Source organism: Equus przewalskii, chromosome 2 (assembly GCF_037783145.1).
Source record: "Equus przewalskii isolate Varuska chromosome 2, EquPr2, whole genome shotgun sequence".
NCBI lineage: Eukaryota > Metazoa > Chordata > Mammalia > Perissodactyla > Equidae > Equus > Equus przewalskii.
This window is the reverse complement of record NC_091832.1, coordinates 25,126,119-25,143,563: the sequence shown is the minus strand read 5'-3', so window position 1 is coordinate 25,143,563 and position 17,445 is coordinate 25,126,119. Positions and strand designations below refer to the sequence as shown.

Here is a 17,445-nt window from a genome sequence, read left to right as displayed (position 1 = left end):
CTGCCCCAACACACACACACACAGAGCCAATCTGCAAAGACCAGGAGAGCACCTCCTCCTCATTAAGAAAATCTCTGCCGAACCATTAGCAAATCACTAAGCTAAAGAAACAGAGACGTCAATGGCTACACACGACAAAGAATACAGACTTCACAAAAGTACTTCAGAGAATTAATGAAACAAACATAGCTACAACAAGAAGCAACAACAAACCCTGGGGAGAATCTAATTTCCAGAGTTGCCACATAATACTACTCAAACATCCAGTTTTCAACAAAAAAACTTTGAGGCATGTAAAGGAGCAAAGAAGTATGGCTCAAACAGAAGAAAAACAGAAATTAACAGTCTTTTCAACAAATGGTGCTTGGACAACTGGATAACCATACACAGGACAGTGAAGCTAGACCCTTACCTCACACCATATGTAAAAATTAACTCAACATGGATCAAAGACCTAAATGTAAAAGCTAAAACTATAAAAATCTTAGAATGAAACATAGGGGTAAATCTTCATGACCTTCGATTTGGCAATGAATTATTAGATATGACAGCAGAAGCACAACAAACAACAAAAGAAAAAACAGGTAAACTAGACTTCATAAAAATAAAAAACTTTTGTACATCAAAGAATAGTAGCAAGAAAATGAGAGGACAACTGGAAGTGGGAGAAAATATTTGCAAATCATATATCTGATAAAAGTCTAGTAACTAGAATAAAGAACTCGTTTTTGTTTAAAGATTGGCACCTGAGCTAACAACTGTTGCCAGTCTTCTTTTTTCTTTTGCCCTGCTTTTTCTCCTAAAATCCTCCCAGCACCTAGTTGTATATTTTAGTTGTGGGTCCTTCTAGTTGTGACGTGCCACCTCAACATGGCCTTGTGAGCAGTGCCATGTCTGCACCCAGAATCCGAACCGGTGAAACCCTGGGCTGCCAAAGTGGAATGTGTGAACTTAACCACTAGGCCATGGGGCTGGCCCCAGAATAAAGAACTCTTACACCCAACAAGAAAAATACAAAAAGCCCAATTAACAAATGGGTAAAAGACTTGAATAACCATTTCTCTTCAGAAGATATATAAAAATGGCCAAAAAGCACATGAAAAGATGTTCAACATTATAAATCATTTGGGAAATACAAATCAAACCAAAAATTAGATATCACTTCACATTCGCTAGAATGGTTATTACAAAAGACAAAAACCACACACAGAAAATAACAAGTGCTGGGGCCAGCCCAGTGGTGGAGTGGCGAAGTTCATGTTCTCCACTTTGCAGGCCTGGGATTCGTGGGTTTAGATCCCAGGCGCAGACCTACACACTGCTCATCAAGCCATGCTGTGGCGGTATCCCACATAGAAAATAGAGGAAGACTGGCACAGACGTTAACTCAGGAATAATTTTCCTCAAGCAAAAAGAGGAAAATTGGCAACAGATGTTAGCTCAGGGCCAATCTTCTTCACCAAAAAAAGAAAAAAAGAGAGAGAGAGAGAAATGGGGCTGGCTCCGTGGCTGAGTGGTTGAGTTCGCATGCTCCACTGTGGCGGCCCAGGGTTCGGATCCTGGGCTGTGGACATGGCACCGCTTGTCAGGCCACGTTGAGGTGGCATCCCACAACTAGAAGGACCTGCAACTAAGATATACAACTATGTGCGGGGGGGTTTGGGGAGATAAGCAGGGAAAAAAAAAAAAGAGAAAGAAAGAAGAAAATAAGTGTTGGTGAGGATGTGGAGAAATTGGAATCCTCATACAGTGCTGGTGGGAATATAAAACGATATGGCTGGTTAGAAGTTTGGACATTTCCCAAAAAGTTAAACACAGATAACCATATGACCCAGCAATCCCATTCTTAGATGTATACCCAAGTGAAACAAAAAGAGATGACTAAACAAAAATTTGTACATGAATGTGTGTAGTAGCATTCTTCACAATAGTTTTAAAAAGTAGAGATAATCCAATATCCACCAACTGATGAAGGGATAAACAAAAGATGTGTAGTCAGACAATGGAATATTATTTAGCTACAAAAAGCAATGAAGTATTGATACATGCTACAATATGATTAACTCTGAAAACATTATGCTAAGTGAAAGAAACCAGACACAAAAGACCACATATTGTATGACTCTATTTATATGAAATAGTCAGAATAGGCAAGTCTGTAGAGACAGAAAGTAGATTAGTGGCTGCCAGGGGCTGGAAGGTAGGGGAAAAGCGGTGGCCACTTAATGAGTATGCAGTTTCTTTTTGGGGGTGATGAAAATGTTCTGGTATTGGAATGTGGTGATGGTCACAGAACATTGTGAATGTACTAAAAGCCATTGAATTGCGTACTTTTTAAAGTGGTTGAAATGGTGAACTTTATGTTATGTGAATTTTACCTCAAAAAAATTACAGAAAGGAAGATAGCAAACGTCACATATAGAAAGGGTTGGTTCATAAAGCATATAGATGTACTGAGGGGAGTATATACTGGGTCACAGTATAAAATGTATTCCTTAATGTGGGCTGTGATAAAAAACATTTAAAAGTTACTGTGCTTAGACAATATAGTTTAACCCCAACTTTTATAGATGAGGAACTAAAGCTCAAAGAAAGAACTGACTTGAAGAACACCCGGCAAGTCAACAGCAAAACGAGGATTAGAATTTAGTCTATTCTAAATTCTATTTAGATTCTATTACATTAAAGTTGTATTAACTTAAAAAGTATTAAAATGTGCGCTAATTTCTTATAATTACTGAAGTAATATATGCTTATTTTAGAAAATTAACATTATTTTTAATGGCTGCTTGATTTATTAATAAAAGGAGAGGAAGGAAGATGATTAGGTATAACAACTCTAGAAAACCATACTTTAAACAATTTGGTTCTCTTTTTTAAAAAATAAGCTTATAGTACGACAAGGGTCTACATTGTTAAAGTGAGGATAATAGAGAGGGCCTAGAGATGTTTCAATAAATGACTGACAGACTTGAGAAGATGAGCCATGCGGAAATGTTTTAAGAGTATGGGTCATTTCATTCAGAAGAGAAAGACTTCGGGGTGACTGTGTTTTAAAAGGTTGTCATAAAAAAGGAAGGGACCAGCCATGGAATCTCAGTAAAGGCCATGGGATTAAATTCAATCCTGTGGTAAACAAGTAGAGACTGCGTTGTCTCTGTGCCAAGATGCCTCTTCCTCCCAATTCTCATAGTTTAGGATGAAACGTAGTTTCTACTTCATTCATGGAAACATGAGCTAGAAAGGCTTAGGTTTAGTTACTCAGATCAATGGTCCAAAAAGAGTGCTTCTCTCCTCTTCTAGAGACCCAACCCCTGCACCTCAACCCTTCTGGCTACAGAATCAAGCCCAGACCTCCTAGCTTGGAATTCAAGGCCCTGATAATCTAGCTCCACATATCTTAACAGAGTTACTACAATCTTTGTCTTAACAGATATTCTCTACTTCAGGTCAAATCAATCTTCGTCTTTATTCTAGAAGCTATGGCAGCCACTTAAAATCTGATTCAAATATTTCAGAATTTTAGTTCTAGACAACCATCGTTTTTAAAAGACTATTTTACTTTGAAATATTCACAAATTGACAAAAAAAAAGTTGGAAGAGACCATTTGTTTTGCCTAAATCATTTGAGAGTTGCTGACCTAATTGCCTATCGTTCCTAGATACTTTAGTGTGTCTATCCTACAAAGATATTCTCCTACATAATGTCAACACAACCATCAGAATCAAGAAATTAACACTGACACATTACTACCATCTGATCCTTAGATCTCCTTCTGGTTTTAGCACTTGTCCCAGTAATGTCTTTTATTGCAGAAAGATTTAGTTCGGAATCACATGTTGACTTTAGCTATCAGGTAGTCTCCTTCAGCCTGAAGAGTCTGACTTTCCTTGAGTTTCACTACCTTGACACTTCTCAAAATTATAGGACAGTTATTTTGTAGAATGTCCCTCATTTTGGGTGGTCTGATGTTTCCTCATGATTACAGTCAAGTTACAAATCTTTGCAGAATATCACTGAAGTGATGCTGCATTTTCACCACATTCTATCGAGTGGCTCACGATTTTGATTTGTCCCATTACTGGTAATGTTCAATTTGATCATCTGAATAAGATGTTCTTTTGACAAGCTTTCTTGCACAAGATGTTCCAGGCTCATCATGTACTTTTTCTGCCAAGTCCTAAATTAAGGAGCCCTGGTTCCTTTTAGCAGAAAATGGTATAGGCCAAGACCTGTGCAGCAGATGCACTCATTGCTATTGGGGTGTTGTTGTTCCTAAACTCTCAGTGCACAGTTAGGCAATACGTGTACACAGAGGCACACACATATCTGTAAACTCACATCTACATCTATTTTTTCTAAGTTCACACTGAGACTTCCAATTCAACACCAACAATAGAAGACGCACTTTAGTTTTCTCTTTTTCGGTATTGAGAAATCTGCCTCCCATTATACTTATTATATTTACTTACTTGATCAAGGTTCCTGTACGTAACCAATCTCCCATATCCTCTTCCATCCTTCTCCTGCATGGATGTCCCCCTTCCTTGGTTTGAACTGCGATTCCCATTCGGGGCTGACCCTATGTGGACCCCCTCCCTATCCTATTTGGATCATCTCTTTGTGTGAATGCCCTGTTTACTCTGTCTGGCTCTAATAACCGTCTCCAGGCTGCCCTTCCCCAGGGATGCCATCCTCATCCTGCTCAGCCTCACCCTCCCTACCTGAACTGCTCCCACCCCGTGTGGGCACACCCTCAGCTCAGGCTCTGACACCCACACTGTCTCCCCCACCAACATGCAGATGACCCTTTTACTCCGCTAGAGCACTGACTCGCCATGCTGGGCTGCTCCCTCTTGCTCCCCCTCTAATTCTCCACACCGCAATACCTACCCTGTGTTGTGTGGATGCCCTCCTTACCCTCCTCAGTCCCCATCTCCCTATACTTGACTGCCCCATCCTGTATGGATGCTCTCCTCACCTCACTTGGGCTCTGACACCCCACTCTGGGCCACTCTGGCCCACCTCACCTAACTCGAATCGCCTTCCCTTCTTTGGTTTATGTAAAGGCACTAGGACTGAATTGTTGGAGAAAGGGAACAATTTACACATATTATGATTTCACTTAATTGCTTTATTAGAAAAAATAATGAACTGCTAAAAAGTCTGCAAACTATCAGTATGGATAATGCCCAGGATATCACGTTTAGACTGAGAATGCAAGAGTTATTGAAGCCTTTGCTTTCTGTTGAGAACCCTGACAAGTAAAAAGCAACATGACATTTTCCCCCTTAGATAAGCAGCTGTTACTAAATTTCTGTACTTACAAACCAAGTAACAGAAAATAACAAAGCATTCCAACTTGACAAGTACCTAAAAGCATATGTAAAAGGCTGTTCAATGAAGCATTAATTAGAAATAATATGTTGAAATTAAAAATAAGGAACTGGTCAAAAAGCAGTCACCTTTAGGTGATGTGACATACTGCACATTTAAAAAAATATTACCTTGAGTAATAAAGTTAAAATAATCATTTCAAGTCAAGTTTAATTAAGGGAGAAGAAACCGAAGGAAGCAAAGGACAAAAAAGACAGACATATTCACAATAGAGTGTAGTAGAAAAAGAAAAAGCTAAGGAGAGACAGAAAGAGAAACAGGAGGACGGATATAAAGAACAAAAGACAAAATGCTAGTGAGAGAAAAGGTAAAGGAAGGAAAGGCAAAAATTAACATTAAGTTCCTAGATGTTTATTACAGCAGGCCCTCAATAAGGGTCTGTTAAAATTCATCAGGGCACTCTCATCTCTGACTTCCCTCTGAAATGCCAATTATCGAACCAGCTACTGTTAAGCCTCTCCAACTGTAGGACAAATAGGTTAAGAGCTCTGGGCTGTGGAACCATTCCGAAGCCACAGACTCTCCTCCTAGCCAAGCACCAAGGGGGCCCCAAGAGATTAGGTTTATTAAAAAAACCAGTTAGTAGAAAAACTTTTCAAAGCAGATAATCCAGTATGTCAGTGTCACCACCTCTAATTATGGAAAATATCAAATTCATTTAAAAAGCAACAATCACAAGTTTAGTGTGGTTTCTCAGATGTACTACTTTGAAGGCCCCCCTGTTTAATCGTGAAAACACCACCCAGAGTCCAAAATCAGTGCCAAAGAAAGAATAAAATGGTTGGTACTACAAAGCAGTGTGTTGTTGAAATAAGGTACCATGTCTAGGTCTCATTTGCCTCATCTGTAAGATGAAGATGCTGGATGAGATCAACAGTTCCTAAAATGTCATTCTCGCTACATCAAATCACTTGAGGAACACGTTTAAAATTCTGATTTTTAAAAACACAATATCATTTATACTAGCATTCAAAAAAAGAGAAATAGGTATAAATTTAACAAAATATGTACAAGATCTATATGAGGAAAACTTCAAAACTCTGATGAACAAAATCAAAGAAGAACTAAACGAATGGAGAGAGATTCCACGTGTGTGAACAGAAAGACTCAATATTGTCAAGATGCCAGTTCTTCCCAACTTGATCTATAGATTCAATGCAATCCCAAACAAAACTCCAGAAAATTATTTCATGGAAATCAACAAACTGATTCTAAAGTTTATATGGAAAAGCAAAAAACCCAAAATTGCGAACACAATATTGAAGGAGAACAACAAAGGTGGAGGACTGCCGCTTCCTGACTTCAAGCCTCACTATAAAGCTCCAGTAATTAAGACACTGTGGTACTGGCCAAAGAACAGACCAACTGATCAATGGAAAAGAATGCAGGGGCTGGCCCCGTGGCCGAGTGGTTAAGTTTGCACGCTCTGCTGCAGGCGGCCCAGTGTTTCATTGGTTCAAATCCTGGGTGCGGACATGGCACTGCTCATCAAACCACGCTGAGGCAGCGTCCCACATGCCACAACTAGAAGGACCCACAACGAAGAATATACAACTATGTACCGGGGGGCTTTGGGGAGAAAAAGGAAAAAATAAAATCTTGGGAAAAAAAAAAAAAAAAAAAGAATGGAGAGCCCAGAAATAGATCCCCATAAATACAGTCAACTGATCTTTGACAAAAGAGCAAAGGCAATGCAATAGAGCAAAGGTGGTCTTTTCAACAAACAGTGCTAGAACAAACGGAAGTCCACACGCAAAAAGATCAATCTAAACACAGACCTTGCACCTTTCACAAAAATTAACTCAAAATGGATCACAAATGTAAAGCATAAAATATAAAACTCCTAGAAGCTAACATAGAAGAAAACCTAGATGAGCCTGGTTATGGCAATGACTTTTTAGATACAACACCAAAGGCACAATCCATGAAACAAATAATCGATAAGCTGGACTTCATTAAAATTAAAAACTTCTGCTCTTCGAAAGACAACGTCAAGAGAATGAGAAGACAAGCTACAGACGGAGAGAAAACATTTGCAAAAGACACATCTGATAAAGGACTGTTATCCAAAATATACAAAGAACTCTTAAAACTCAACAATAAAAAACAAACAAGCTGATTAAGAAATTAGCTGAAGACCTTAACAGACACTTCACCAAAGAAGACATTCAGATGACAGATAAGTATATGAAAAGATGCTCCACATCATTTGTCACCAGGGAATGCAAATTAAACCAACAATGAGATACCACCACACACCTATTAGGAAGGCCAATATCTGAAACACTGACACCACCAAACACTGATGAGGATGTGGAGCAACAGGGACTGTCATTCACTGTTGGTGGGAATGCAAAATGGTCCAGGCACTTTGGAAGACAGATCAGCAGTTTCCTACAAAACTAAACATACTCTTACCATATGACCCAGCAATTGTGCTTCTGGGTATTTACCCAAAGGAGTTGAAAACTTAGTTCCACACAAAAACCTGCACATGAATGTTTATAGCACCTTTATTCATAAATGCCAACTCTTGGAAACAACCAACATGTCCTTCAGTAGGTGAATGGATAAATGAACTGTGGTATATCCAGACAATGAAATAGTCAGCACTGAAAAGAAATGAATGATCAAGACATGAGAAGACACGGAGGAATCTTAAATGCATATTAATAAGTGAAAAGAAGCCAATCTGAAAAGGCTACATACCATATGATTCTAACCATATGACATTCTGGAAAAGGCTAATCTACGGAGACAGTAAAAAGATCAGTGGTTGCCAGGGGTTGGGAAGATAAATAGCTGGAACACAGGATTTTTAGAGCAGTGAATATACTCTGTATAACAACATAGTGATGGATACATGTCATTATTCATTTGTCCAAACCCACAGGTTTGTCCAACACTAAAAGTGAACCCTAATGTAAAGTATGGACTTCGGGCGATGATGATGTGTCAATGTAGGTTCACCAATTGTAAGAAATGTACCATTCTGGTGGGGGATGTTGATAACGGAGGAGGCTATGCATGCTTGAGTGCAGTGGGTATATGGGAAATCTCTGCATTTTCCCCTCAATTTTGCTATGAACCTAAAATGGCTCTAAAATAATAAAGTCTTAATTTAAAAAAAAATTCCCAATTCCAGACCTACTGAACCAGAATCTGGGTATTTTTAACAAGTTCTTCAGGTGATTCTGATATGCAGACAGGTTGGAAATCTTTGGACTAAATGACCTTTAAGATCCCATTCTGTGTTACTAAACTATGTACTGACCTTTTTACACACTGACTGTAATTTCACAACAGCTTTGTAAGACATGTATATTACTGTCACTGTTCTAAAGATTGAGAAACTGAGGATCAGAAAAGTGACCTGCCCAAGATCACACAACTAAGTAAACAGCTGAGTCAAGAATCCAATTCAGGTGGTCCATTCTATTCCAAGGCACAATGGTTCCATATGGTTCTAATATTATTCTATAGGATACCTAAAAAACTGCTAATTATTTTAACCTTACTTAAAAAGTGTCTGTTTTGGGAAACGAGTGCTAGGGCAAAGTTCTGGAGAGGAGGGTGCAGCACAGGTGGGAAGGCACGATCAGGTTCACATTACGTCACCTCAGAAGCTGCCACACACAGACAGCCAACACTTACCTTCACTGTGCCATCGTCACTGCCAGTGCAGACAAGCTGGGGGCCCCTCCTGGCCGGATAACACGAGTTCACAAAGGAAGTATGTCCCTTCAGCCTTTTAACCCTCTCGCCTGTTTCACTATCCCACACGGCCACAGTTTTATCTGTGGATGCTGAGAAGAGCATACTAGAAAGTAAGAGGAAGAACAAAAAAGAAATCAGTGACGACAGACAATAGCAATCTATCTTTCCCCCTTGCCAACATGTGCCAAACTCTTCAAGATCATGGATGTCTCGTGCTCTGACAGTTTGGCATGTGATGCTGGAACGCCTCACCCTACCTACTAAAATCCTACTGGTCCCCTAGACCCAGTTACAAGGTCCACCCTATGAACTGTGAAAAAAATTTCCTTCTGACAGTCCCCATGACATATTGTACACTGAATACAGCAGTTTTCTCAATCCTTCTCTCCTTTGTGACAGAGAACACTTTACGCATAAGACGTCCTCCCACCTGAAAAGGTTTAACCCCTCCCTGCTGTGGAGGGAAGACAGACTGTGGCAACTCCCGACCCAATGGCGTGGTAATTCCAACCCTTCCTCTAAAAATCAAAGCTTTCATGTTGTCTCTGAGGATGATTTCTAAGTTATAACTGATTTTAGAATGCTTTCTATACTCCAATATTAATAGGGACAATGTATACAAGGCTACGTACCAGTTGATTCAGGGAACCCTAAGATTTTAGAGATCAGAGGTGTAAAACAATGAATGTTTACTGAAATACCTAGTGGGATTAATTAACTTTGTACAACCACATTTCTATATTATCTAGTTACTCTAAAATTATGCAATCATTGAAATGTTTATGATAAACAGATACACAGGTGAATAAGGTTAAGGGAAAAAAAACAGCAGACAAGATCATACATGTAGCTCAAACATATATGTAAAAACCAAACAACTTTGAGTAGGAAAAAGGCTTGAGAAAAACGTATCACAATATTAACAATGATTATCTTTGCAGTGGTAGGAATATGGGCTATTTCTTTGGGGTTTTTTTTGAGTTTCTCACAATAAATATCATTACTTTTATAATAAAAAAAGCTAATTTCTACATATAAAAATTATACTTTGTTTTACATCTTAGAAACAAATTTGTCTGGGCTCTTGAGATTTTAGATGACAGAGATGATGCATCTATAAATGCACACATGGAACAATAAACAGCTCACTTGGTGTGACGATGATAGGATAATAAAGCAGCTGCCCAAAATGGAGTAGTTTCTGACAGCATGGTCCCTGAGAGAAAGCTCAAGGATGAAATGCGAAAGGATGCCAAGAATTAGTATGAGAAGCAGCTGTCATTCGATGACGCAGAATCCTCACCTGCCATCTGTGTTATAATGCAGTTCCATCACTGCTCCGCTGTGCCCCTTCAACGTAGCATAGTTATCACAGTCACCATAGACATTCCACAGCACTGGAGGGAGACAGGGGTTCTGTGAAGGTTACTAGGCAAAAGGACACTCATTATCTGCCACGGAATGGGGACTTAGGAATGTACCACAACAGTTCTGAAATTATACTGGAACACTATTAGTTCTACCAGCTGGACCAATTCTCCTGATACTTTTTAAAACAAAAATAACGCAACATTTTCACTTTTCATGTTAAAAAAATTGAGTTAATGGATATAATTTTTTAAATCTTAAGTTTTTTTCCCGTAATTTAAAAAAAGTTGACACTCACTACTACTAGTCTGCTATGAGTATAAGCAGATTGCAAAATGATGGCACTTATGGAAAACCTAGGGAGCTGCAACTGACTTGAAAGTCACACAGCAATGATTTTATACCACATTTACTCATTCCACATGTACTAAGCACCTGTTACATGCCAGGTGCTGGGGTAAAAGGGGGTAACTGAATAGACAGTTCCTATCCTGAGGGAGCTTGGTCTAGCAAGGACTGAAGTTTGGTGAGCACTATTAAGGAGCACACACACATAGTTATTTTTCTGCTGATAAAACTGTTCCTGGTTTGTTCGATGAAATTAAGCATATCAGCAACTCAAGGATGTTCTGCAAAGGTCCCTAAGCCTTCCAGATACTTGGCCAACCAGTAAATTTAAGGATCACAGAACTAAAACATCTAAATCAAAACAGACAGTGAAGAGAGATATCATCCACCCTGAGGTAGAGGGTTATAAGCACAGAGCCAAAGGACTCATTTCATCTCACAATGTGGCAAATGATGCCAGAAGAAAAAAAGTCAGATGTTTTCGTTATCTTTTCTCTTGCTTTTTCTTGTTTTCTTTTTTTTGAGGAAGATCAGCCCTGAGCTAACATCTGTGCACATCTTCCTCTATTTTATACGTGGGACGCCTACCACAGCATGGTGTTTGCCAAGCAGTGCCGTGTGCGCACCCAGGATCCGAACCGGCGAACCCCAAGCCGCCTGAGTAGCAGAATGTGCAAACTTAACCACTGCGCCACTAGGCCAGCCCCTCTCTTGCTTTTTCTAATGACCCCAAACTGATTTTTTCTACCTATTTCTCAAAAATGGGTAATTCCTGACAAGTAGCTGGGAATCTGGTAGCAGATCCTAATGATGTACAGGTAGATTATCCAAGTGAGTCGTCACTCTAGGATCCCCTCCTTCGTTCCTATATGCTAAGATTCTGATCAACAGAGAGCCTCACACCTTTGGGAAAAAGTTCTCTCTTCATCAGTCCCGCTAACCCACTAAATCTGGATCTCTTTGTCTTGCTACATTAGCTCATGATTGCCTCCATGAGGAAGATATTCCCAAACCAGAGCAACTCGCTTTCCAACTACTACCGTAATTCCTTCTGTACTTACCAGATGGACCCCAAGTTCTACACCCAAGACCATTCAGCATTTTCATGACCCTATTTAGCATGTTAGCCACATAGTTTGTGATGTGACCAACTCAGACCGATACCTTCTGTGGCAGTGAAGGTTTTAAAAAATAATCACTATCGGGCAGAGGGCAGTTACTTCAAATTCAAAAACTATGGGGCCAGCCTGGTGGCGCAGCGGTTAAGTGCACATATTCTGCTTCGGCGGCCTGGGGTTCGCTGGTTCGGATCTCAGGTGCGGACATGGCACCGCTTGGCAAGCCATGCTGTGGTAGGCGTCCCACATAGAAAGTAGAGGAAGATGGGCATGGATGTTAGCTCAGGGCCAGTCTTCTCCAGCAAAAAGAGGAGGATTAGCAGCAGTTAGCTCAGGGCTAATCTTCCTCAAAACAAAAACACCAAAAAAACCAAAAAGCCTTACGTATTAGTCGGTCAAATCCTGCAGACGCTAAGGTGGATCCATTGGGGTGAAACTTGCAGCAGTACACTTCCCCTTCATGTCCGGAGAGAAGCATGATTGGGGCTTGAAGGGAGGAACACCTGGGAGGGCCCTAAACAAAAGAGAGAGAAGTACAGGGTAGTCACTGCATACAGACAAAGGTGGCTGCAAAACAGGGGAGTGGGGGGTGGAGGAAGAAGACAAGGAAAACAATGATTGAATGGCTTTCTTTCAATTTAGAGAAAGACAACTCTTCTCACGTAACTTACGCCTCCAATTCGACACTCTCCTACTGAAGCTTCCAGTGTGTACCTCCTCCTTCCTCACTCGGCTCCTGTCCCACAGCCAACTTTTAATTGCTCAAACAAGTTAAACTCATTTCTGCCTCAGGATCTTTGCACTGGTTCTAAGATCTTCCCTTACACCTTCCTGTGTTTGGCTCCTTTCAAATGTTTCCTCTCCAGAAAGTGTTTCCTGGATCATTCAAACTCAAGTGGCACCCCACTGCCCCTCTACTCCATGAACCCTACTGTATTCCCTCACAGCACTTATTGTTACTGGAAATCACCCTCCTTATGCATGTTTACACATTTTGTCTCTATTCCCTACTAGAAAACAAGCTCTCTGAGTGCAGGGCCCCTGCCTATGTCATTCAACACTGTTTTCTGTCTCTAGCTCAATTAAAGAATGAATGATTGAACTGAGCTTTCCAACAAACCTGCAAGACACAGATTATTGGGGAAAGGAGTTTTTTTTTGGTTGGTGAGGAAGACTGGCCCTGAGCTAACACCTGTGCCCATCTTCCTCTATTTTATATGTGCGACGCCTGCCACAGCGTGGCTTGATGAGAGGTGTGTAGGTCCACACCTCAGATCCGGGCCTGCGAACCGGAGCATGTGAACTTAACCACTACACCACCAGGGTGGCCCTCTGGGGAAAGTAGTTTTGATTATGGTCTTGACACTAAGCCTAGGCTTGGGCAATTCACTGAAATCTCAGCTGATACCCTTACTTCTTAGTGGAAGAATAAATACGCCATCAATAATCCTCAAATCTCTTCAGTAGTTTCCAGCTTACTCATTTATCAGAAAAAATACCACATGCCAGGCACTGTTCTCAGCCCTGGGAAAACAGCAGTGAACAAAATAAACAATGGAGTTCATGTTCTAGTGGGATGGAGGGAGAGAAGTAAAACCTACAGATGGTGGTATGTGCTATGGAGACAAACAAAGCAGCAATGTGGGTTAGTGAGTGCGAGGTACTGCAATTTAAAATAGGGTGGTCAGGAAAGTCCTCACTGAAAAAGTGAGATGTGAGCAAAAACCTGGAGGAGCTGAGTGTGTAAACCGTGCAGACATCTGGAAGAAGAGCACTAGAGCAGAGGGAGCAGCGAATGCAAAGGCTTTGAGACAGGAGCATGGAAGCCAGTGTGACTGGAGCAGGGCGAGCCATAGAAAACTGGTAGATCAGAGAGGTAAAGGGGGAAAAAAAAAAGCGTGCAAAAGAATGTAAGGATTCTGGTTTCACTCTTAGTGAAGTGGAAAGCCACTGACAGTTTTCAGCAGAGGGTAAGACGATCTGATGTTTAGAAGGCTTCCTCCAGCTGCTGGATTGAGAACAGATTGACATATAAGAGCAGAAACAGGAATACCAGTTAGGACTCTACTGCCATAATGAAACAATAATATAATAATAATGTAATAATGAGGCAATAGATTCAAAGCTAGGATGGAGGTGAGAGAAGTGGTAGCAATTTTGCATATATTTTGAGGACGGTGCCAAACAGGATTTACTGACCCCTGCTTGAGTGGACACACACATTTCCTCATCTGACCCTAACAGCACAGAAGGAGAGGTGTGATCACTACCTCCATCTTACAAGAAACGTATAATTAAGACCATGGACTCTGGGTTTAAAATCTGTTCCTATCACTTACTAGAAAAAGAGTTTGGTTTTCCCACCTACAAAATGGGATAATAACAGTTCCTTACTCTTAAGCTGTTACCAAGATTAACGGAGTTTTCACAGACAAAGCACTTGGCACACGGGCTCAATGACCGCGAGCGATGATTCAATTGTTAACAGCGCTAGTGCAGAGAAATAAAGGGAAAAGCAACTCGTCCAAAGTCCCAAAGCGAACCAGTATCACTCATTTCCTTCCTTCCTTCCTCCAACCACTCTACAAACTTTTCTGGATGTCTACCCTATGCTGGATCCCGAAAGATTTAGGATCCGAAAGCCCCGGTCCCGGTTTTGAGTTCAAGATCCTTAACTCTAATTCTAACGCCGCATCCCGGGCAGTGGAGACGGCGAAACCGGCGTCAACCCGGGAAACGGGTGCAGCCTCTGAGGGCTGTGGGCCGCTTGGACAGCGTTTTTCGGCCTTAACTCCAAATAGAAATCCTCGTTCAGCCCCCACAGAGCGGAGAAAGGGCCGGCGCGGCATCGCCCGGCGCAGCGCTCCGAGGAGAGGAAGATGAGCTGAGGACGGAAGGCCGCTTCTACTTCACTCACCGCCTGCAGCAAAGCTCCAGGAGCCGCCTGCTGCTGCCCTGCTCCGGGGCCCGACCCCGTAGCTCCCAACAGCAACTCATGCCGCTGCCGCTTGACCGGAACCAGCGGCAACTCCGGACCCTTGCGCTTCTGCTGTTCTATCATGGCGGCGGCCGCTCTCCTTAACGCCGCCACAGACCGCGCCGACACCCTCAGCCACCACACGATTGGTGCCGAGTTACTCCTTCCCCCGGCACTTCCGGCTTGGAGAAACCAATCGGCTTCCAATACCCCCTATGCTCCGCCCCCTGGACAGTCTTCTGTTATTGGTCAGCTCTCTCTGACGTCACTGGAATAGGATTTCAGGATTGGTGGATGGAGGTGGAGTCCCGCCTAGGCGCGCTGTGTCTTGTGGGTGGCAGCGCGCTGACTGGGTTGTGGCGTTTCGCGCAATGCTGCGGCCGAGGGGTCTGGAGCTGACGGAGAGTGAGTATTAGGAAGGTCGGGGTGGGTGGCTGCGGAATGTGGAGGCGGCGCCTCAGCGGTGTGGTGTGAGCTTGGCCCTTCTCAGCTGAAGTTTTGTTGGCAGAGGGCAGAGGCGGGCCCCGAGGTCCTGGGTCTGGCGTGCAGTGGCCTGGGTCCCCTCTCCAGGCGAGAGCAGAGCCTGGGGGTCTCCGCGGCTGCTGGGGCCCGCGACGGCTGACTTCTTCAGCGGGCACCTGCTGTGTCCAGCCCGGTGCCGGACGCTCCCGGGGAGACAAGGCCTGGATCCTCTCTGAGTGAGGAGACCGGCTTGTTTCTGCCGCTGATTCTGCAGCCTTTTACTAGGGCCTGCTCTATGTCCCCGAGAGAGACAGGGACGAAGGAAACGTCCGACTCTGGCTTCTCCAGAGCACGGTCTTATTGAGAAATTTGCACTTCTACCTGTGAACGAGGCCTTCTCTTTAATCGTCCTGTAGCTATTTACCGTGCAAAGCGTTGAGGATGCATTATGAACCAAACATGGGCCCTGACCTCGGGGGCTCGAGTGTGGCGGGGAGAAGACGTGTTAAACCATGATCCCACTAAGAAACGTAAAATAAGTGCTATCCAGGAGAGGTACCTGAGGCTATGAGTGCCTGAAAGAAGCAGGAAGGCAGCTCTGAGGAAAAGACGCCTGAACTGGTACCTGAAGGGAGAATTCTAATTAGTTGAGTGAAGAGAGGAAGGCAGAATATTCCACATAGAATAGCCTGTGCAGAGGCCCTGTGGCAAATGGGAGGAAAAAGACTGAAAAGCTCAAAGAGGCCGTTGTGACCAGTACGAAGAGGATGAAGGGGAGTGTGGTACACCGTGAAGGTGGAGGCGGGTGGAGGTCAGACCCTGCAGGACTTTGTAGCTTTTACTTTAAGACTGATGGGAAACCACTGAGGGTTTTTTCCTTTTTTCTGTTTGACGGGGAAGGAGTGTGTGATGGAGGAGGTGGCTTGATCCCTCAGGCTCAGTAGTGTGAACTGATCTGAAGAGAGTTAGGTGTAGATAGGACACTTAGGTGAGCGTTGTTGTTGTCGCCGTGGACTGAGGTATGGGTGGAACAAACTGCAGGGAAATGACCAGATTCTAGAGATATGTAGGAGGTAAAATCGGTAGGACTTGGTGATGGGTTGGATGCAGGGCGTGAAAAGAGAGGAATCAAAGGTAACTCCTAGGTTTCTGGCTTATGCAACCGAGTAGTTCTTTTTTTGGCAGGGGAAGGGAGAGGTCATTCGTGACATCCAGGAGGCAATTTGAATTATGGCTTTGGAACGCAGAGATTTTTGTTGGAAGTAGAAATTTGAGAGTAATTTGCATATAGGTGATAACTGAGCCATAAGTGTGGGTAAGAGCACGTAAGTCGGAACCTTGAGTAGTTCCAACGTTTAATGCCCAAGAACAGGAGGATGAGCCTACAAGAGAAACAGAAGAAAGAGCTAGAGAGGCCCCCCGGAGGAACGTTGTGAGGAAGACTGGGCCACTAATTTGGCATTTGAGTCTCCTGTCTTCTGACCTGTCCAGCATATTGTGTGGAACTCAGTTCCTTCTCCTACATTCTTTAGATCAGAATGCTTTCTTCCTTCTTTCTCTGTGTTTGGCACATAGTAAGGCTCTGTTCACTCATTTGAGAAAACTTTGGGTACCTGCTGTCTACTAGGCACTGGAAACACAAAACCAAATAAGAAATGGTCCTTGGTTATGTGTGTGAATGAATGAATCCAGACCCTGCTCATCGCAGCCACTTCCGTGTTGATGCCCTTCTGATTACTCCTCATTGGAATCTGTAATATTGGGACCTGGTTAGTGTTAGAGCTGTACTCTGCAAAATTTGGGTGTGGATTGCGACTTCTTTTTGAGGCAGTGTAGAATAGTGGTTGAGAATACAGGCCCTGGAGTCATTATTCTGCCTTTGCTCATACCCCAGTATTTTCACCTATCAACTGATTCTCCCCTCAATTCTTTTTTTTTTTTTAGGAAGATTAACCCTGAGCTAACTACTGCCAATCCTCCTCTTTTTGCTGAGGAAGACTAGCCCTGAGCTAACGTCCGTGCCCATCTTCCATGCCCACTTTATACGTGGGAAGCCT

At 42.6% G+C, this 17,445-nt stretch overlaps 2 protein-coding genes across 4 annotated transcripts in view; one reads left to right on the top strand and one right to left on the bottom strand.

The window, feature by feature from the left end:
• Positions 1–15,118, bottom strand: part of SNRNP40 (small nuclear ribonucleoprotein U5 subunit 40) — a 32,131-nt gene extending 17,013 nt beyond the window's left edge. The window contains exons 1-4 of the mRNA XM_070596190.1: positions 14,867–15,118; positions 12,334–12,463; positions 10,419–10,512; positions 9,053–9,218 (exon numbers count right to left, since the gene is read on the bottom strand). Coding sequence (XP_070452291.1) covers positions 9,053–9,218; positions 10,419–10,512; positions 12,334–12,463; positions 14,867–15,010 — 534 coding nt within the window. The 5' untranslated portion in view covers positions 15,011–15,118. The remainder of the gene's footprint in view (positions 1–9,052; positions 9,219–10,418; positions 10,513–12,333; positions 12,464–14,866) is intronic.
• A 72-nt stretch (positions 15,119–15,190) lies between these two features.
• ZCCHC17 (zinc finger CCHC-type containing 17) overlaps positions 15,191–17,445 on the top strand; it is a 46,588-nt gene continuing 44,333 nt past the window's right edge. For 2 of the 3 annotated variants that reach the window (XM_070596105.1, XM_070596114.1), the window contains exon 1: positions 15,191–15,331. The gene's annotated coding sequence lies outside the window, so the exon portion shown is untranslated. The remainder of the gene's footprint in view (positions 15,332–17,445) is intronic. The other variant, XM_070596125.1, reaches the window with a different exon arrangement.